Raw genomic sequence first — 22,274 nt, 5'->3', positions numbered from 1 at the left:
TCTCATTGTTCAATTACCACCTATAAGTGAGAACATGCAGTGTTTGGTTTTCTGTCCTTGTGATAGTTTGCTCAGAATGATGGTTTCCAGCTTCATCCATGTCCCTACAAAGGACATGAACTCATTCTTTTTTATGGCTGCATAGTATTCCATGGTGTATATGTGCCACATTTTCTTAATCCAGTCTATGATTGATGGACATTTGGGTTGTTACATATATAACAAACCTGCATGTTATGTACATGTACCCTAGAACTTAAAGCATAAAAATAAATAATAAATTAAATACCAGGGCTTTAATCCTTGCCTTGGGCTCTGATTTCTAAAGGACCTAGGCTAAGACACCCAGATATTTGTTTAAAAATCTGGTAGTCATAAGTGTTTAATTGTTCAGCCATGTATATGACAGCTGGAAGTACCAGATCTCCCAATGATTTGACATTGAAGTCCTACAAATATTTATACCTTTTAAGAATATAGAAATGTCAGTTACATCCAACATAACAATTGATCAAGAATTATAAGTTTCATTTTCGAAGTTATTTTCACAAGACATGGGGATGGTGTTTGGAGTCTGGGTATCTTACCTGACCCGTTTGTTCAGATAACACTTCCAAGGTTAGATTCATTTTAACACATGGTAACAGTTATGCATATTTATGCAAGTCTATATATTGCAGAGAAGAATAAAGTTAATATTGTTTTGAAAGCTCTCATCTAATACCTTAGATGAGTTCAAATTAGATCTTTTGAACTAATTTTATGATACATAACCCTTGCAAGCCATAAGGGATCATTTTTACCTCTGAGATGACCTAAAAAATAGTCAGATAGTAAAATTCACCTCTTTTAGTGTACAGTTCTATGGATTTTGACAAACGCATAGTTTTATAACCATCACCACCACCACCACAATCAAAATATATAACCATTCCGTCATCCCTTAAAATTCTTCATGGCATTTTGTAGCAATCCATTTCCACCAACCCCAGACTTTGGCATATGCTGACCTATTTTCTGTCCCTATAGTTTTGCCTTTTCTAGAATGTTGTGTAAATGGAATAACAGAGTATGTAGCCTTTCGAATGTGGCTTCTTTAATTTAGCATAATGCTTTTGACATTCATCCATGTTGCTGAGTAGATCAACAGTTCATTCCCGTTTGTTGCTGAGTATGTTGTGGATATACCACAATTTGTTTTCCATCTACTAGTTGAAGGATATTTGGGTTATTTACCAATATTTGAATTTTGAACAAAGCTGCCATAAACATTTGCATAGAGTTTTTTCGTGTGAACTGTTTTTATTTCTCTTGTACTGGGATTGCTGTTGTGGGGTAAGTGTATGTTTAATTTTGTAAGGAACTCCCAAACTTTTGCAAAATGTCTGTATTACATGGCATCCCCATGAATAAGATATGAGAGCTCCAGTTGCTCACATCCTCTCCAGTACTTAGTGTTGTCAGTTTTTCTAAATTTTAGCTGTTCCAATAAAAACATGTAGTGTATTGTGTTTCTTAAACAGCCTTAGAAAGACAATTGACGTGCAATATGCTGTATATTTTTATAAGCATACAATTAGATTCACTTGACATATACACATCCATGAAGCCATTACCATAATCAAGGTAGAACACATCTATTACCCCACAGTTACCCCATGCTCCTTTGTAATCCTCTCTTTCCATCCCAGAACCCTTACTCAAGCAACCACTGATCTGCTGTCACCGTAGTCGTTTTCCATAACAGAATCATACAGTATGCACTCTTTTTATGTCTAGCTTCTTTTATTTGGCATAATTATTTTGAGATTCATCCGTGTTGCTGTATATAGCAATAGCTGACTTCTTTTTATGGCTGAGTTGCAGTCATTGTATGGATTGTGACAATTTGTTTATCCATTCACTTGAATGTTTGGGTTGTTTCCAGCTTTTAATAGTTAGAAACAAGCTGCTATGAACTGAGACAATTTTTTTTTTTTTTTTGGAGACGGAGTCTCACTCTGTCACCCACACTGGGGTGCAGTGGTGCAATTCTGGCTCACTGCAACCTCCGCCTCCTGGTTTCGAGCGATTCTCCTGCCTCAGCCTTCTGAGTAGCTGGCATTACAGGCATGCGCCACCATGTGCAGCTAATTTTGTATTTTTAGTAGAGGCAGGGTTTCACCATGCTTGCCAAGCTGATCTCGAATTCCTGACCTCAGGTGATCCACCTGCCTCGGCCCCCCAAAGTGCTGGGATTACAGGCATGAGCCACCACGCCTGGCCAAGACAACTATTTTCTTTTTATTCCATGGGACTTGGCTTGATATGAGACAACAATTTTTATGTCTGCTTTTAAATCAACTTTATTGAGGCATAATTTGTAGTTTATAAAATATACTCTTCTAGGTCGGGCACAGTGGCTCATGCCTGTAATCTCAGCACTTTGGGGGGCCAAGACGAGCGGATCATCTCAGGTCAGGAGTTCGAGACCAGCCTGGCCAACATGGTGAAACCCTGTCTCTACTAAAAATACAAAAATTAGCCAGGCGTGGTGGCACACCTGTAATCCCAACTACTCAGGAGGGTGAGGCAGGAAAATCGCTTGAACCTGGGAGGAAGAGGTTGCAGTGAGCCAAGACCATGCCACTGCACTCCAGCCTGGGTGATAAAGCAAGACTCTGTTTCAGAAAAAAAATAAATAAAATTAAAAATATATATATATTTAAAAATACATTAAAATATATTATATATATAATATACTGTTCTAAAGTGCATCTAATTTGATGAATTGTAACAAATTCATACTTCCTTGTAACTGCCATCACATCAAGATATAGAACATTGGCTTCACCCTAAAGGTTCCCTTTGGATCCTTTCCAGTCACTGTCTCCTACTTCCCCATTCCAAGCAACCACTGATTTGCTTTCAGTCACTCCGTAATAAATCTGTAATCCCTAGCATTTTGTAGAAATGGAATCATCTAGTAATTTATTTTATTTCATTTTATTTATTTTGAGACAGAGTCTCGCTCTGTCGTCCACGCTGGAGTGCAGTGGCATGATCTCGGCTCACTGCAACCTCTGCCTCCCGGGTTGAAGCAATTCTCCTGCCTCAGCCTCCTGAGTAGCTGGGATTACAGTGCCCACCACCACACCGGGCTAATTTTTGTATTTTTTGGTAGAAACAGGGCTTCACCCTGTTGGCCAGGCTGGTCTCGAACTCCTGACCTCAGGTGATCTTCCCGCCTGGGGCCTCCCAAAGTGCTGGGATTACAGACTTGAGCCACCGCGCCTGGCCTAGTAATTAATTTTAGATTGTCATTTTGCTGAGCACATTTTAAAGACTCATCCATGTTGCAAGTATTGTTGGAAGTATCTGCAGTTCATTCCTGTTCAGTACTGAGTGGTATCTCGCTGTATGAATTTACCACAATGTGTTTATCAGTGTATTGTTGGGCATTGGTTATTTCCAGTTTTTGGCTATTATGGGTAAAGTTGATCTGAACATTCAAGAACAAGCTGCAGGACAGTTCTCCGGGTGACTTTGGACTCGCCCAGTTCTTCCCTCTTTCTCACTTGTGTTCTCAAAAATGACTGTAGAATGTGCTGGGAATGCAACATCCTGCGATAAAGAGGAACTGACAAGAACAGCTCAGGCTCTCTCTGTTCCAGTCTGCCTCTGAGAAACAAGACATCCGCCAACACTTTTGCCTAGTGTGTCATGTGGTCCCCCAGGGTATTAAATCCAGTGCCGGCTGCTTTCTGGTGTCCCTCGTCTGCAGTGCAAGTGGAACACATGCCCCACTTGTGAGAATCCATCCACCCTCAGTAGCTTTCTTGAGCCTTGGGAGATCGGCTCACAGTGAATTCCAGGCTTCTGTTGTGCCTCAGGGCCAATCTGTAAGTAATAAACCCACTCATGTAACTTGTGTGTGGGCGTTCCATCTCACCATCTCATTGGACTCAGGCAAGTTGATAACCAGTGTACAATGAGCCTGCTTCACAAAATTAGCACAGTGAACCGAGTTCAGTCTGACAGAACCATGTTTTCCTGGTGAAAGGAGGTAGTGATGTCAACCTGCGGGTGCAGAGGCTGGACTTGGAGCGGCACGTTTTATGGGAAAGGAGGGGTGATACGTGGGACCTTAGGTCACATGCAAACACACCCTGTGGATGTGACTGAGCTGGCTGAATGGGTGGAAGCAGAGAGAGAGTAAGGTGGAACTGAAATACTACACAGGATCCCTTGGTTGTTAGCCACTTATGTGATTGCTTATTTCCAGGGCTGGCGATTGGGGACTCAAACATACCCTAAGGCACTTAAGAGAAAGAAGAGGGATGAGGTACTTACACAGTCCCTGAAGCTTCTGAGAGGAACTCACATGCACAGTGTGACCCATCACAGAAAGGGAGACTCAGGTCTAAAGGACCACAGTCTCAGACATGGAGAAAGGCCAAGGAAGTCACGTGCATCCTGGTTGATGAATATATTTGATAAAGGGACATTGCAAACCCAAATGTCTTGGGCTGAATGGCACAGGTAGGAATGGGGCTATGGTCTCTGGATCCCCACCAGAGGCCAATGGCTCTATACTCTTATCAAGATAAAATGGGGCCAGGTGCAGTGGCTCATACCTAATTCCAGTACTTTGTGGGGCCAAGGCAGGAGGATCCCTTGAGCCCAAGAGTTAAAGAACAGCCAAAGCAACAATGTGAGACCTTGTCTCTACAAAAAATTTAAAAATTACCCACGCGTGGTGGTGTGCTTCCCATAGTCCCAGCTATGTGGGAGGCTGAGGCTGGAGGATTGTCTGAACCTGGGAGGTTGAGGCTGCCCTCCAACCTGGGCAACAGTGAGAAACCCTGTCTCAAGAAAAAAAAAAGATAAAATGGGGAAAGATAGAAATTCTGACTTCTTTGGAGTTCTTGGATACTGAAGGCCACATGACAGTATTTCCAGGTTCCTTTAGGGGAAAAATTAAGCAGGAAGTTTGGGGATGGACTCAGTGACACATAGTGTTTATCTGCTTGTGGTGCTTCTCTGCTTGTAGGTGGAGCCCTCTGGGCCATTTCAAGTGTCAGTGACCATGGTTCCCACCACTGAGTGCTTTATAGGCATTGACATTTTGGTTGCTTGTGGCACAGAACATCACTGCCACCAGAGGGGCTATGACCCCTAACAGCTAAGGATTTCAGCCATAACAGTGGGGCACATCCCCGCTCACCTACCACCATATCTTGCCACATTTTTACTGACTCATGGGGCCATTGCCAACAGCCTAGCCATCTGGTCAGGGGAATGGCAGCAGTGATTGGACTATTAAAATATTCCATGTGTGGGGACAAGGGCTATGGCAACAGCTTGCTGTTGGAAGGGACTCTATATGCGACTCATGTGGATGCTCTGACTACCATAGCTGCTCTTGAGAGGACTTATGTTTTTGGATACCCCATGGGACTTCACTCTGACCAAGGAAAATCCTCACTGCCCAAGCAACATGACAGTGGGCATACTCTCATGCAATACAATGGGTTTTCCATGCACTCTGTCATCCACAGGCCAATGGAGCCATTGAATGATGGACCAGCCAACTCACAAAGCAACTGAATAAAGGACATCAGGACAGCCTGCTATTGGGGTGGCACCTCGATTCGACTAGGACGGCATGGACACTAAGCACTGTACTCCAGTACAAGGGAAACACAGCACTGCACACATCTTGAGAAATACTGAGCTTGGTGTGGATAGAGGTGGACCAGGTGACTGCCTGATGAGGCTGCACCTGTGAAATTCCAATCTCAGTGTTCCCAACCATTCTTTTTTCTTTCTCCATTTAGAGTGCACATCCTGTAGGTGGTCGGTGGTTCAAGCTGCCAGAGCACCTCAGACAGGGCCCCCTGACTCTAATCTAGAGGTAATACTTCCCCCAGGTGCCTCTCTTCTATGAAATCCACAGGGATACAGGACAGGACCAAGGAGTACCAGAGTGCTATGGTTAGTGGCACCAGGAACACCTGATCCTTCCATACAGGTGGGTAAACTTATCAGACATGTCAAGTTTGTACAAGACAAACCTCCCTTCCCGGACTGGATAACTGAAGCCAAAAGGCCTGGGTCATGCAACAAGGGGAATGGGTAGTCTTCGGGACTGCAGCAGTCAGACTGGGACACTACACTCAGCTCAACCTCTATCACATAGGCAGGGAATACCCAAGGATGCAGGAAGTGTAGGGGGCGGGGCACTAACCTGTCAGTCTGCTTTTTCCACAAGGACGTGACAGCAGAGGCCTAGAAGCATAATGCCTTCGTTAGGCTCTCCCAAGCTGTGGCCACCAAAGGGAAGTGCTGGATCTGTCATCCCAGACCCCATCATGTCACAGGCTACAGCAACCTTCTCAGTAGTAAACTCTACCAGTATTATAGTGGCACAGTGAATATCAACAGAACCTGAGCCCTGGCTTACTGAGTGAGGATCTGGCACCTGCCACATGAGAGGGAGACTTAATTGGCCTAAGGGTAGACTTAATTGGCCTAAGGTGGCAAAACATCATGACAAGTAATAAAAGCTTGGTAGGCTAGTACTTTTGACCCATTATATTCCTTTGCTTGGATGAGAAGCATCCCAGTGTTGACAGTGGAAACAATAATTGGACTACTGTTAGCTTTCTGTGTAGGGGCTTCATGAACAATATTGAATGGGGGAAACTAAGTTCATATAACTAATTTGAGACCTGGCTGGCAAATGCCAATGCCTTCATACCTATGAATGGGCTACTGAACAATAAAATGGGAGAAGGAATGCTATGTGCACCTGAGGGCTACATTTTTCTCTGTGGGCAGTCCAGGGTGACCCAAATACGGTATGGGCAATGTTATGCTTGAAAAGCTGATGAACGGTGGGATACTGCATACTGGGCATTCTGGGGTGTCCCTAGATATTACTCCTTGAAACAAGTCATACAAGTGGGCCAGCAGCCTGAAGTCGTGCACCAGGCTTACTAGACTCCTGCTAGGAGGTGTAAGCAGCTCTGGGTTTGTGTTCTTTTTGAGATTTTTGGTAGCACACATAGGAGTCGGTGCTCAGGAAAAATTGATAAGAAATCTGTCCCTGAGCATGGCAGATATTGCTTCCTCTATTGCCACTTCCTTGGCAGCCCAGCAGACATCCCTCAACTCCCTTGAGAATTTTTTTTTTTCTTTTTTTTTTTGAGACGGGGTTTTATGCTGTTGCCCAGAGTGCAGTGCAGTGGCAGTGGAGTGCAGTGCAGTGGAGTGCAGTGGCATGATCATAGCTCGCTGTAACCTCAAACTCCTAGGCTCAAGTGATCCTCCCACCTGAGCCTCCTGAGTAGATCTGACTGCAGGTGCACACCACCACACTTGGCTATTTTTCTTAATATTTTGGAGAGATGGGGGCCTCACTATTTTGCCCAGGCTGGTCTTGAACTCTTGGCCTCAAGCAATCCCCCTATTTCAGCTTCCCAAAGCACTGGGATTACAAGCATGAGCCAGCACACCTGGCCAAGAGGATTGTATTAAACAAAGGAATTACTTTAGATTTCCATTTACCAAACTGGGAGAAGTGTGTTCGATTGCCAGTAGCTGCTACGGTACCTAGCGAACACCTAATGTACTGCAGAAAAGTAGGGGAGATCCGGGAGGAAGCCCACTTGCTGCAGATATTGGGGCTCCCTTAAGGACCCTTTTTTGACCTCTTTAGCAACTTCTTACCTGGATCGCTGGATCCTGGACTAGGTTGCTTCTCCAGGCAGACCCGATCAGCCTGTTTGTGGAGTAGTCCTCCTGGGCCTAGTAAAATGTATTCTGGCTATGGCTCAACAATGTTGCACTGACATTGTGTCTGTCAAGGTGTTAAGTCAATTTGAGAAGACAAACCTCCGCCTCCAGGTACTAGGAGGTTGGTGGGCATATGTAATGGACTAGCTGTGCTAAGGGGGATAATCTGGGTTAAGGGCATAGACTGCAGGATAGTTCTCCAGGTGGCCTTGGACAAACTTAGTTCTTTCTCCTTTCTCACTTGTGGTTCTCTAGGATAACTGTAGAATGTGCTGGGAATGTAGCATCCTGTGATAAAGACAGACTAACCAGAACAGCCAGGGCCTTGTTCCAGTCTGTCCTAGAAATAGAATGTCCTTTATATATATACATACATATATATACACACACACACATATATATGTATGTGTGTGTATATATATATTTTTAGAGGGAGTTTCACTCTTGTTGTCCAGGCTGGAGTGCAATGGCACGATCTCGGCTCACGGCAACCTCTACCTCAAAGGTTCGAGCGATTCGCCTGCTTCAGTCTCTCGAGTTGCTGGCATTACAGGTATGTGCCACCATGCCTGGCTAATTTTTTTATTTTTTAGTAGAGACAGGGTTTCTCCATGTTAGTCAAGCTGGTCTAGAACTCCCGACCTGAGGTGATCCGCCCACCTTGGCCTCCCAAAGTATTGAGATTACAAGAGTGAGCCACCACGTCCGTCCGAATGTCCTTCATGTTTTAGCCCGATGTGTCATGCCTCCCCATCTTTTTCCCCCGCCCCGCCCCCCACAATTAGGCTGTTCTTGCATTGCTACAAAGAAATATCTGAGACTGAGTAATTTATATAGAAACCAGGTTAAATTGGCTCATGGTTCTGCAGGCTGTACAGGAAGCATAGTACCAGTATCTGTTTGACTTCTGAGGAGGCCCTAGGGAGCTTTTACTTTTGGCAGAAGGAGAAGGGCGAGCAGGCACATCACACGGTGAAAACTGGAGCAAGAGACAGTGTGTGTTCGGGGGTGCCACACACTTCTAAAGAACCAGATCTCCCTAGAACTCACTCACTATTGCAAAGACACCAAGCCATAAGAGATCCACCTACATGACCCAAACACCTCCCATCAGGTCCCACCTCCAACACTGGGGATCACAATTCAACATGAGATTTGGCAGGGACATATATTCAAACTGTATCAATTCATCCCTGGACCCCCAAATCTCATGTCCTTCTCACATTGCAAAACATAATCATGACTTTCCAATCATCCCCCAAAGTTTTAACTTGTTCTAGCATTAAACTCAAAAGTCCAAAGTCCAAAGTGTCACAGGAGACAAGGCCCAGAAAAAGAACGTAGAAATCTCAGTGGGGCGCGGCGGTTCACGCCTGTAATCCCATAATTTTGGGAGGCCAAGGCGGCGGATCACGAGATCAGGTGATCCAGACCATCCTGGCTAACATGGTGAAACCCCGTCTCTACTAAAAATACAAAAAATTAGCCGGGTATGGTGGTACCCGCCTGTAGTCCCAGCTGCTTGGGAGGCTGAGGCAGGAGAATGACTTGAACCCGGAGGCGGAGGTAGCAGTGAGCCGAGATTGCGCCACTGCACTCCAGCCTGAGTAACAAAGCGAGGCTCTGTCTCAAAAAACAAACAACAACAACAAAAAAGAAATCTCGAGCAGCGGAAATGTATGTAAAACTCATTTTGGTCAGTACTTTTCCTTGTACAGGAAGAAACTGAGGAAGCCCGGTGCAACGCCCAACACAGATTAAGACAAAGCCGAGACTCAAAACCGGACCTCAGCTTCCGGTGCCAGCCCATATATGCTGCCATTGCCTTCGCCGGAAGTGATATACAGCCCCTATTCTCCTTCGCGTCCCTTGACCGGACCGAGGCTGGGAGGGCGGAAGAATGGGCGGGACGATGGGCGGAAGCACTCTTCCTACCGGGACCCGGAAAAACATGGCCACCCCGAGCCGGCCTATCTGGAAACTGGCTCGAAGACGACGGGGATTGGCCATCGCTTCCGGAAGTTGTGAGCTTTGTTTCCGAGCGGGAGATCTTCCGAGACGCACTGGGGGCCGGCTGGTGAGTTTTCCTTGCCCACTTACGGGGCGGCTCGGGAGGGGAGGGTTCGGGCAGATTTAGTAATGTCCTTGGGACTATGGCTGCGGGTTCTTAAGCTGGTATTTATCAAGCGCCAATGAGGCCAGCCCCTGGGAATGCAGCACGAGAATGATAGTCTGTCTGTCTGTCCCCTCAAGAAATATAGTTTAGTGAGGAGACATGCAACGGATAGGTGCACGATTCTTTAAAGTTGTGATTGGGCCCAAAAAGGAGCTAGTCCTCAGACTAAAAAGAGCCGTAGTCCCGGAGTTCTGGGCGCTGTAGTAAATGACTCCAAATGGAGTTGAAGGGAGGGAGGAGTGCGTCAGGCGGAGATGAAAGGAGAGAGGGAACTACCTGTCCGATAGGGCAGAGTCGGGGAGAAAGCTTGGTGACTTGAGCTTAGAGAAGGCCATTGCGGTGGTAGCAGAAGAGGGAGGCAGGGACCAGATCGTAGAGTATGGAACACTGTGACACAAAGTTGGGGGTTTATCATAAGAGCAGCAGAATGGCAAGATCTGATGGTCATTTTGAAAGGATCGCTAGAACTGCGGGTGAAGGCTGGATTATAGGAGGGCAGGAATTGTGAGAAACCACTCAGGAGGCTACTGCTGTAGATGAGCGGTGTGACCTAGCGTATGGGAGATAAGTGGACGAATCAAAAGTATATTTAGCAGGTGAAAATTCAGGATTTTACGGATTAGATATAGGATTTGAATGACAGGTTGGGTACTCAACGATGATTCCAAGTTTCTGTACTGAGTGAATTACGCTAAACAAGAACAAACTATTTTGAGGTTTTTCTAAGGATTCTTCCCCCCATCCCCAGTGTTAAAAACCACATTTTTTTTCCTTTCTTTCTTTCTTTTTTTTTTTTTTTTGAGACAGAGTCTCGCTCTGTCGCCCAGGCTGGAGTGCAGTGGCCGGATCTCAGCTCACTGCAAGCTCCACCTCCCGGGTTACGCCATTCTCCTGCCTCAGCCTCCCGAGTAGCTGGAACTACAGGCGCCCGCCACCTCGCCCGGCTAGTTTTTTGTATTTTTTTAGTAGAGACAGGGTTTCACCAGGTTAGCCAGGATGGTCTCGATCTCTTGACCTCGTGATCCGCCCGTCTCGGCCTCCCAAAGTGCTGGGATTACAGGCTTGAGCCACCGCGCTTTCCTTTCTTATTATGTCTACTCATGTTTTGTATGCTCACTGTAGAAAATTCAGAACATACATAACAAAATACTTTCTTTTGTATAAAGGACAATAAAAATCACCTCATAACATCACTACCTAAGATGGTCATATTTTAGTGTTTCCTTCATGTGTTTTTAAAAAATATGTGTATCTTTTTATATATTGGGATCCTACTGATTATGTCTTCGTGTATCCATTTTTTTCCTCTTAGCATGAGTAATGATTGAACTGTGGCCAGGATATTGTTCACAAGTATTTTTTTTCCTGTTTGTAGCAGGAAAAGTCAAGTTAATTCTAAGTAAGAGATAACGTTAGCTTTTTGGTGTGTTTTCTTTTTAATATTTGTTTAAAAGCTTTTTTAAAAACCCACATTTTGGCCAGTTTGTATTTTGTTTTCCATTCAGATGTTTTTACTTAATGTTATTTATTGCCATTTGTACACAACGTCAAGACCACATGTTTTAATGGTTGTTAAATCACAACCAATCCCATCGTTAGCTAGATAGGTTATTTTCAACTTTTTACTGTTAAAATAATGAGAGGAACATCTTATATAATTCTTGGATTCCTAATGACTTCCATCAGAAAGAATTCTAGAAATATAATCTTCCAGGTAAAAGGATAAAATGAGTCTCAAATTGCCCCACCAAAATATCTTATTAAGAATTTGATAGAACTTGTTTTAAAGAAATTTTTGCAATACATAGTTTTTCCATTCAAAGATATGGTCATGTCTTTCTAGTTATTCAAATTGTCTTTTATGTCTTTATATATAATAACCTATCCTTTTCTTGTTAAGCTTATGTCCAAGAAAGGAGCAATATTGATTATTTAATACCCTCTCTGCTTAATTTCCATGTGTGGAATTAATATCTTTGGGTCAAGTGTGATACTTTATTTTTTTTTTTTGAGACTGAGTTTCACTCTTGTTGCCCAGGCTGGAGTGCAATGGTGCAATCTCGGCTCACTGCAACCTCCGCCTCCCAGGTTCAAGTGATTCTCCTGCCTCAGCCTCCTGAGTAGCTGTGATTACAGGCATGCGCCACCATGCCTGGCTAATTTTTTTGGTATTTTTAGTAGAGATAGAGTTTCTCCATGTTGGTCAGACTGGTCTCAAATTCCCTACCTCAGGTGATCTGCTCTCCTTGGCCTCCCAGAGTGCTGGGATTACAGGCGTGAGCACCATGCCCGGCCTACTTTATTCTTTAAAATTATTTTCTTCCTTAATATTTATGTCTAGGCCTTCCTAAAATATAAATAAAATGATGAGATCAGGAATTTAAAAAGACTAAGATAGAGTAAGACTTCATTAATACCATAAGTAACCTCTGGTTTAAAAAATTCCTGACATTCTGCTCCTGCTTGTCTGCTGGGGAAGCAGCCCTTCAACCATCCATCTGAGCCTGCCTCATCTGAACAAACAGCAACCACCTGGGCCCCTTGGTATTTCCCTGGGAATGGCAATGGAACTAGAAACAGCTCAGAAGGGTTAGGAAGACAACATCTCATGAGGATGCCAAATGGGCTTTGGCGATGGATTTTTCTAGTTTAAAACTTTAGTTATTGAATATTTGTTAAGAAATGAGTTATAATGTTAACTTTTAAACAAACGAAATCTTTTGGTCTTTTCATTTTGTGTGCAGTAGAATCCTCATCTGTGAAATGCAGTTAACATATCAGCTGGACCTATTTCCCGAATGCAGGGTAACCCTTCTGTTATTTAAAGATGTAAAAAATGCGGGAGACTTGAGAAGAAAGGCCATGGAAGGCACCATCGATGGATCGCTGATAAATCCTACAGTGGTAAATATAAATTGTAAGAATAAATGAGCTGGCTGGGTACGGTGGCTCACGCCCATAATCCCAGCACTTTAGGAGGCGGAGGTGGGTGGATCACCTGAGGTCAGGAGTTGAAGACAAGCCTGGCCAACATAGTGAAACCCTGTCTCAACTAAAAATACAAAAATTAGCTGGACGTGGTGGCGGGTGCCTATAATCCCAGCTACTCGGGAGGCTGAGGCAGGAGAATCATTTGAACCCGGGAGGCGGAGGTTACGGTGAGTCAAGATTGCGCCATTGCACTCCAGCCTGGGCGACAAGAGCGAAACTGTTTCAAAAAAAAAAAAAAAAAAAAAAAAAAAAGGCCAGGCGTGGTGGCTCACGGCTGTAATCCCAGCATTTTGGGAGGCCGAGGCGGGCAGATCATGAGGTCTGGAGTTTGAGACCAGCCTGGCCAATATGGTGAAACCTCGTCTCTACTAAAAATACAAAAATTAGCTGAGCGTGGTGGCGGGCACCTGTACTTGGGAGGCTGAGGCAGGATAATCGCTTGAGCCTGGGAGGCAGAGGTTGCAGTGAGCCGAGATCACGCCACTGCACTCCAGCCTGGGCAACAGAGCAAGACTCCGTCTCAAACTAAAACAAAACAAAGAAACAAAAAAACAATGAATGAACCATACAGGCCATTTAAGTATACATTAATATTTGTGATGTTATAGGGTAGCCTAAAATTCTGTCACTGTTAGGGAAAAAATTCTTGTCCAAGTCAGATGCAGCCAACCTGGACTATAACAGTGAATAGAGGCAGAAGTGCCAGGTCCTGCCCTAGGAAGGAGGAAAGGTTGTGGTCTGAGTCTAACATGGGAAATACCTGGATCTCCAGCTTCTCATCTTTAAAATGGGGGTTCTTAACAAGACAGTCTGTAGAGGAGGCATAGTGTAGTGGTTAAGAGCACACACAGAGGCCAAGGGGTGTGGATTGCTCGAGGCCAGGAGTTTGAGACCAGTGTGGCCTACATAGTGAAACCCTGTCTCTACTAAAAATACAAAAAGTAGCTGGGCATGGTGGTGTGTGCTGGTAGTCCCAGCTACTCGGAAGGCTGAGGCACAAGAATCGCTTGAACCTGGGAGGCGGAGGTTGCAGTGAGCTGAGATTGAGCCACTGCATTCCAGCCTGGGCGATGGAGCGAGACTCTGTCTCAAAAAATAAATAAATAAATAAAAAAGCACACGCAGTGGGATCATGTTACCGGGAATTAATCCCAGACCTACTACTTAGGACTTTGAACAAGACATAGCCAACCTTTATATAGTGCTTACTGCATTCCTAGTATTGTTCCAAGTGCTTTACATATACTAACTCGCTTAATCTTCACAACAGCCTATGGAGTAAATACTGTTTCATGTGTCTCTAACAAATAAAATGCTAAGGAACTTGCCTAAGTTCCCTAGGTGATAGGTGGCAGAGATGGGATTCAAACTCAGACATTCTTTGCCTCAATTTCGTCATCAATTACATACTACTACTACTACTAATAGTATCAGTTTCATAGGGTAGTTTTGAGGATTAAAGAAAATAACACAAGTAAAATGTTTGGAATATGATCATGCCCATAATATTAGCCCTCAATTAATGTTATTTTAAAAAATTTTACTATTTGCATAAGTTCCTTGCAGCTTTAAAATTCTGTGATTTTCTGACTACCCAAGCCCTTGGGATAATAGTTTGTTTTTGTTTTTGTTTTTGTTTTGAGACAGAGTTTCACTCTTGTTGCCCAGGCTGGAGTGCAATGGTGCAATCTCAGCTCACTGCAGCCTCCGCCTCCTGGGTTTAAGCAATTCTCCTGCCTCAGCCTCCTGAGTAGCTGGGATTACAGGTGCGTGATACCACACCTAATTTTTGTATTTTTAGTAGAGATACAGTTTCACTGTGTTGGCCAGGCTGGTCTTGAACTCCTGACCTCAGGTGACCCGCCCGCCTTGGCCTCCCAAAGTGCTGGGATTACAGGTGTGAGCCACCGCGCCCAGCTGGGATAATAGTTTTGAAAATACAGACCACAAGAATTGTGATGAAGTAAACCAGCTTGACACTGGAGTTAACCATGAGTTACCATGTGTTTTCAAGCACTGCAGATTCTCTATGTGTAATTAATTCTTTCTGCTCTCTTTGGTAGATTGTCGATCCATTTCAGATACTTGTGGCAGCAAACAAAGCAGTTCACCTCTACAAACTGGGAAAAATGAAGACAAGAACTCTATCTACTGAAATTATTTTCAACCTTTCCCCAAATAACAATGTAATGTAGACTTTCCTATTTCTGTTGACCTTGTCATAATAACATATGTGTTCCTCAGGGTTGGAGGCTAAATTCCTGCAAGCCAGTGGTTAGTAATAAACCAAAATAATAGTGAAGAGAGCTCTGGACAGAGAGTTGAGGCTGCACGGTCAGTAATGCTTTTTCAATGAAAGTCATCAAGCCAAAGACATCATACATGTATCATATGAAAAAAATGACTGCAATTTTGCTGATGAATTTTTAGTGTTACTGCTGCTATTAATAACAACCAGGTACTAATGTCATCTAGAGAAAAGTTGCGAGACCTGTGGCATAGGTTAAAATACAGATGATGGCCGGGCGCGGTGGCTCAAGCCTGTAATCCCAGCACTTTGGGAGGCCGAGACGGGCGGATCACGAGGTCAGGAGATCGAGACCATCCTGGCTAACACGGTGAAACCCCGTCTCTACTAAAAAAATACAAAAAACTAGCCGGGTGAGGTGGCGGGCGCCTGTAGTCCCAGCTACTCGGGAGGCTGAGGCAGGAGAATGGCGTAAACCCGGGAGGCGGAGCTTGCAGTGAGCTGAGATCCGGCCACTGCACTCCAGCCTGGGTGACAGAGCGAGACTCCGTCTCAAAAAAAAAAAAAAATACAGATGATTGTAAAGTTTATAAAATGCAGTTATCTCAGCATGGTAATAGAGTTTCCCAGTACTTGGAATAAAATTTACTAATTATTGTTTCCTTGAGATCATTAGACGTAATTCAGAAAACTCTTGAATTCAGTAAACGTCTGTTGAAATTTTCCCTGTTCCATTTGCAGTTCTAGGGGCAGAAGAGGCAAATATGTTCCTGAGGAGAGGCAGATAAACAAGTTAAAATGCCCTGAGATAAATGATATAATGGAAAAATGAATTCAAATCTAGGGGTACAGCAATGAAGCCATTCATTTTGGAGGGAGGAGGGTGTGGTGGGGAGTGGCATTAGAAATGTGGACCTTGAAGCTTGTGTTCAGCAGCCAAGCCATGGGGAGAGGGGACATGCGAGCAGAGGACAAAGCTTGAGCACAGGCAGAAGGGCATGAAATGTGACTGGACCCCCAGGCAGGCCAGACTGGCCAGGAGGCAGAAGTGCCTGGCTGGAGAGCCACTTGGCACCAGAGGGAGGAGATGTTTTTTTGTGCAGCACCAAGAGGCTGGGCTTGATTCCATAGGAACAAGGCATAACTTTAAGCAGGGAGTGCTTTTGAGGAAGTACTAATGGATGTTGGAAAGTAATCATCAAAGTGAGAAACTAGGCAGTGAGAACTTTTAGGACATGAAAAATAAGAGCCTGACCAAGGAAGAAGGCAGATCAGGAAATGTTTCAGACATAGGAAACAATGGTTAATTATCTTTTTTTTTTTTTCATTTTTTTTCTCTTAGATTTCAGAGGCTTTGAAAAAATTTGGTATCTCAGCAAATGACACTTCAATTCTAATTGTTTACATTGAAGAGGGAGAAAAACAAATAAATCAAGAATACCTAATATCTCAAGTGGAAGGTCATCAGGTTTCTCTGAAAAGTCTTCCTGAGATAACAAATATTACGGAAGTCCAAAAGGTTTGTTTGCCAGTCCATACTTGTAGAAAGAGTGTGACAGATGAGCAATAATGCTGATACTGTTTGCTTATTCATCACCAGGGCTCCTTGTTTTTTGAACTTTTGAGAAAGTTAATCTAATTTTTAAAATTACTAAAAAATAATTTTAGATACAAAGAACTGGGAGGTGTGGGTTTATGTAAAATATAATTACAAATTCAGCTGATATAACCATTCTCCACATTAAGAAAGAGAATACCTTTCAATATCAAACTTACATAGTATATTTAAAATGTAAAATAAATTTAGTATGAAGTTAATATCTAGATATGTGCTTTTAAAATGGATACAAATTTGGTTTTTATGTTCTTGAGAGTTACCCCCCTAGCAGCAATTTAAAGGGAATACAAGTAATGAATTGCCATCTACTTGGAATATTTTAATCACATTTGTTGTTTGTTATACTATGAACCCAATAATTGAATGAGGAATAATTTCACTTACACATGTTTGTATAATGACAATTAGTAGTGAATGACGATATCAGCAAGTCATAATTTGTCTTTCATTTTTACAGATATATAAACTGTCTTCACAAGAAGAAAGTATTGGGACATTATTGGATGGTATCATTTGTAGAATGTCAACAAAAGATGTTTTATGAAATATCAGAAATATTAACAAAACTCAGCATTAAAGAAAACATTGATTTTTCTTCCCTGATTATAAAACTAATATATGTGCATTATAGAAAAGTTTAAATCACAGAATGGTATAAAAAAGAAAAAAAAAAAGGCCAGGTGCGGTGGCTTATGCCTGAAATCCTAGCAATTTGGGAGGCTGAGGCAGGCGGATCCCCTGAGGTCAGGAGTTCAAGACCAGCCTGGCCAACATGGTGAAAACCCATCTGTACTAAAATTTAAAAATTAGCCAGGCGGGCAGGTGCCTGTAATCCCAGCTATTCGGGAGGCTGAGAGAGGAGAATCACTTGAACCCGGGAGCGCAGAGGTTGCAGTGAGCTGAGATTGCTCCATTGCACTCCAGCCTGGGCAGCTGAGCGAGACTCCATCTCAAAAAAAAAAAAAGGAAACCACTTGTAGTCCTACCTTATAGTATTTTAAAAGATAATCAGTTACTATTACTTGTTATTGCCTTCTAGAGTTCTGTTTCTATTCAAATATATTTTATTTTTATATAATTGGAATAAAAATTATAAACACTTAGGGAATGCCTACAGTGTACTAAGTTCTTGCCTTAGCGATTATTTTTTTTTTAGAGATGTGGTCTCACTGTGTTGCCCAGATTGATCTCAAACTCCTGGACTCAAGTGATGCTTCTGCTGCGCCTCCCAAAGCGCTGGAATTACAGGCATGAGCCACCAAGCCCAGCTGGTTATTGTTTTTGTTTTTAAATTTTTTGCCTTGGCGATTTTATATCCATCAGTTCACCTCCCTCTCCATACTTACCATGGCTACTCCAGCTCACCCCTTGCAAGCCTCTGGATCCTGGTTCTAAGTGCCTTTCACTTGTATGAACTCATTTAATTCTTGCAGCAACCTTATGAGGCAGATACTGTTATTACCCCCATTTTACACACAAGGCCCAGGGGCAGCTCCTGTGCAGAGGCGTGGCTGGTGGCTCCAGCTGAGGGTGGTCACTCAGAGGGACACCTTGGCAGAGCTCCCACCCTTCCTGGCAGAGGCCCAAGTGGGAGTGGGGGTGTTCCTCGTGGGAAGAAGAAAGGTTGTGCCAGGGGGACTCTGAGGGTGCACATGGAGCCTGGGCAAGGTGGGGGCAGCCAGGGCCATAGCAGGACTGGTGCCCCTGCTCCCTAAGAACCCCCAACAACCCTAACCTTGCAGTGCCACTGTGAACCTGCCATTGCCCCTTGGCCTCTAGAGGGCAAAGAGCCGTGTGTGGGAGGGGGAGGCAGAACGCAACCCCAAGAAGTCAGCCCCCAGCTGCTGAGGCCGGTCTGTGGCCCCAGCCTGGAGCCTGCCTCAGCACTTTTCTGAGCACCCTCACCTCATCCCCGACCCCATCAGGTTCTTGGGAGGCCTCTGTCTTTCTCCTCCACATTCACATTCACCTTGTCCAACACCTGGCCCCCTGGCAGGATCCTCATCTCCCAGTCTCCCTTCTTCGGAGGTGCACTGGGCAAGCGGAGCCAGGCCTCTTGGGGTCCCTGGAATGGAAGGAGGTACAGAATGGGATGGGGAAAGTATAACTGCCACACACACACACCCAGGAATGTCAGCAATGAAAAGAATGAATTCCTCTTTCCAGGAAGTATAGAGTCCCAGGAAGACTCTTAAGTTCTGCTACTGATGGATGTAGAGTGTGAAAGGCCTAGGCATGGGTTCCTTCCCAGCTGCCTGACCCCCAGAGTTCGTCCTGTGGTGGTAGGGAAATAGAATTACAAACAATCTATCCCAGGAAGCCTCTCTGCAGAGATAGAAGAGGAAGAAAACACTTTCATCATTGAAGAGGCGTGAACTCAGAGTGAGATGCGCATCACAGGCAATGACCTGCTAAGATGCTGCAAAGACGGAAAGAAATCTCATTGCCAGTCTAGCCAGCGGGTCCAACCCATTGCTCACTGCACACCTTCTCAAGAAGAGTAATGCCTAGTCCTCAGATCAGTGGATTGCACAGCACCTTTGGCCACACCCGTTTCATTGGAGATTCAACCTCAATTTACCTGACCACCTGCGTTTGCTAATTACCTTGTTACAAAGGAAAATAAACTCTTGCCTTCATGACAGGAGGTAGATTTACCACTCACAGCAGATGTTAGGCCCCCACCGTCCCACAGAGACTGGCCGATAGGGCCCTGGCTGCTCTGATGATGATGTTTCAAAGACGGACTCTCAGGTCCTTCAGGAACACAGTCCTGGGTTGCAGAGCTGGCAAGAGGCTTATTTAGTTGTCAAAAAGCTTTGCATGCCCCTCAAAGGGGCAGAGGAAGATTTACAATAAGTTTTCCAAACAAAATGCTCTAAGGGAGAGAGGACCCTGCTTCCCTTTTTTTTTTTTTTTAACAGGGAGAATTAAGCCTCTTCATTGTTTTTACTCTTTTTTTTTTTTTTTTTTTCAATTGCCCTAACAGTTTCCGAGAGCGGTGTTCCGTGATTCCTCAGTCTGGACACCAGTTCCTCTGAGACTAACACAGGGTCTTTGTTGTGAAAATTTCTGTTTTTCCTTACTGCTTAAAATAAAATAAAACAGCCACTCAGCTTGCTTAGTATTTTGCATAAATCTGCAATTCCCTTCAAGAAAAATTTAGCTCTGAGGAAGTGAGGTGAGATGTGGTTAAGGCAGCTCCCCAGGCTGGGCTGCTGGTTGGCCCCCACCCCTCATGTAGGCTTCCCTGGTCACCTCTCACTGTCACAAAGTAAGACCTGAATATGAAGCTTTCACCTGCAGCCCAAATCCACGCGCCTTTGGGTTTGCACTTCGGGCATTGTCTGCAGCAAGTGCTCAGTTCCAGGCCAGCTTCCAGAAGCTCCAGGACTCATCCCTTTATTCAGGAATTGAAAATGAACTGGAACTGAGGACTTTTAAACTGGAGGACATTTCAGAAATGATCAAATTTAACAGTTCCCAAGCTTTTGGAATCACAGTGACCTTTGAAGATCTGATGTAGAAAGTGAGCCCACAGATTTGCACACCACTGGGAGTTTAAGGAGCCTCTGAGTTGCCCAGGAAGTAGCCCTTCACATTTAGTTGAGGAGGCTGCAGCTGAGCCCTGTCTCCTGAGGCAGAGGTTTGGGCTTTTAGTGGGAAAAATAGCACCCATGTCACAGGAGGCAACAGAAGCTCACTGGCTACACTAAGTCTGATTAAGAAAACTCTGGTGAGCGTTTTTGAGAGGCTGCACTTTAGAGGCTTTGTTTCAGGTTTTCTGTGTGGCTGATCAGTTCTGTGTTCAAGGCTGGATGCCAGGAGTAGACTTGAATTGCTGGGCCTACACATCAGTGCTGCAGAGAGGCAGACGAACTGCAACAATGGTCTCTTCCCTCTGTCCCACTGAGGACAATCTCAGTGACAGGAGCCTCTGTCCCTGACCCCAAACCGTCCTGTCCTCCACTCTGTGGGCTTCTGAAAGGAACAGAAAGGGCCAAGGCCGAACCTGCACCTGCACCTAGGGAAAGGAATCTCAGCAGAAGCCGGGTGGCCCACAGCTCCCTTACCCCATGAGCCATGGGGTTTAGGGTTCAGGAAAATCCAGCCAACTCCCCTGCACTGTGCTGTGAGGCTGCCCTAAGGCCTGCAATCCTGAGACCCCAACCAATGGAACAGGCTCCCTCTTAGTCAAGGGGACCCCAGGGAAAACTGAAAAAATGAATTCCTGGCCATGATGGAAGGGGAGGTGAGAGAAGCCTCATGAAAGCCCTGTACCTTTGGAGTATAAAATAGGCATCATGAGATTATTCAGAATGGATTCTGACAATCAGGTACAGATTATGAACAAGACCTGAGCCATGCAAAGCAAGAATTAACACACACCCTAGAAACCACAGAGTCTCCTTCAATGGGGTTTAAATTGACCCAGGATGCTGTGGTTGACTTTCCTTCCTGACTCTGGGACAGCATCATATGGCAGAGGCAGACGCTCTCTCTGAACTGAAGCATTCCTTTGTACCAACTTCACATCTTTAGACAAAGCTGAACTCTCAACCAATTGCCAAGCGGAAAATCTTTGAATCCACCTGTGACCTATAACGCCCCCCGCCGTTTCATGATATCCCACCGTGTTAGGCCGAGTCAATGTACACCTTCCATGGATGGATTTAGGATGTTACTCCAATTCCTGTCCCCTCAAATGTAGAAAACGACTGCCCCAGCACACGTTTTCAGGACCTCTTGAGATTCTCCAGACTGTGGTCACTCATTGGCTCAGAAGATACCTCTTACAGATCATTTTTTAAGAGTTTGGTGTTTTTGTTAACAAGCCCAACCACAGGCCTTGGCAAACCCTTTGCTCAGCTTGGGAATTCCCAGACCAGCTACAGGCCACTGTCTTCCCCTCCCAACCAGCACACTCTTCGTCTCCATCCACCATCAGCTCCACCTGTGCTCACCTGGATGGGCCTCTGCCGGCTGCCGATCCGCACCCGTTTCCTACCCCTCCTGGCTGCAGGGCGCCCCTCTGTGGGCAGTGCTCATTGTTACTCAGCCCCTCAGTCCTTGAGCTCCCTGGGGTTCTCCATCTCTATGGGGTGCTGGTATCCTTGGGCCAGGACTCCTTTAGTATAACCTGGCTCCTTCTGTGAAATGTACAGTCCTCAGAAAGTGTGACTGAGTCCCCATGTAAACCTCCTCTGTCACCTGGAATGCGGGGCATAGTCCTCACCTTTCTGCTGGTGGTGAGCAAGGAAGCAGACAGCTTCAACTGGACTGGCAAACACCCGATGTCCTATGCGGTGCCAGTCTTGGGAGGAAGCTGATGCTGTGCACAGAATGGCAGAAAAACACCAGGTCAAACCCACTTTCAGGTTATCCTGTCTTCGTAGAGTTGGTGGTTTCCTGAGCCATTAGATCACCTCTATTAAGGCAATTTTAGGTGGCTTTTTGATACC

General features: G+C 44.7%; 1 protein-coding gene across 5 annotated transcripts; it reads left to right on the top strand.

Moving 5' to 3' along the window:
* The first annotated feature begins 4,816 nt into the window (after positions 1-4,816).
* Positions 4,817-17,423, top strand: TPRKB (TP53RK binding protein). 5 transcript variants are annotated; one of them, XM_073023080.1, is made up of 6 exons: positions 4,817-6,013; positions 9,498-9,856; positions 12,700-12,859; positions 15,010-15,132; positions 16,537-16,713; positions 17,270-17,423. In XM_073023080.1, exons 3-6 carry the CDS (start codon positions 12,719-12,721, stop codon positions 17,354-17,356), a joined length of 528 nt encoding a protein of 175 aa, XP_072879181.1. In that variant the 5' UTR covers positions 4,817-6,013; positions 9,498-9,856; positions 12,700-12,718; the 3' UTR covers positions 17,357-17,423. The 5 variants fall into 5 exon arrangements, with proteins under 5 accessions (XP_072879181.1, XP_037863050.1, XP_007968396.2 ...); XM_038007122.2 differs by lacking the exon at positions 4,817-6,013 and adding an exon at positions 8,231-8,332 and having other exon boundaries at positions 12,700-12,760; XM_007970205.3 differs by lacking the exon at positions 4,817-6,013 and adding an exon at positions 8,237-8,332.
* The last annotated feature ends 4,851 nt before the right edge of the window (positions 17,424-22,274 follow it).

This window comes from Chlorocebus sabaeus, chromosome 14, assembly GCF_047675955.1.
Source record: "Chlorocebus sabaeus isolate Y175 chromosome 14, mChlSab1.0.hap1, whole genome shotgun sequence".
NCBI classification, from domain to species: Eukaryota; Metazoa; Chordata; class Mammalia; order Primates; family Cercopithecidae; genus Chlorocebus; species Chlorocebus sabaeus.
This window is presented reverse-complemented; position numbering and strand designations above follow the sequence as displayed.

Excerpts from the sequence above, each read along its gene's own strand:
- TPRKB (XM_007970205.3), top strand. The coding sequence starts at position 8,246 with ATGGCACGATCTCGGCTCACGGCAACCTCTACCTCAAAGGTTCGAGCG. Across the intron at positions 8,333-9,497 it reads TCGAGTTGCTGGCATTACAG|GAAGAAACTGAGGAAGCCCG; the intron begins GTATGTGCCACC and ends TTCCTTGTACAG. Across the intron at positions 12,860-15,009 it reads CGCTGATAAATCCTACAGTG|ATTGTCGATCCATTTCAGAT; the intron begins GTAAATATAAAT and ends TCTCTTTGGTAG.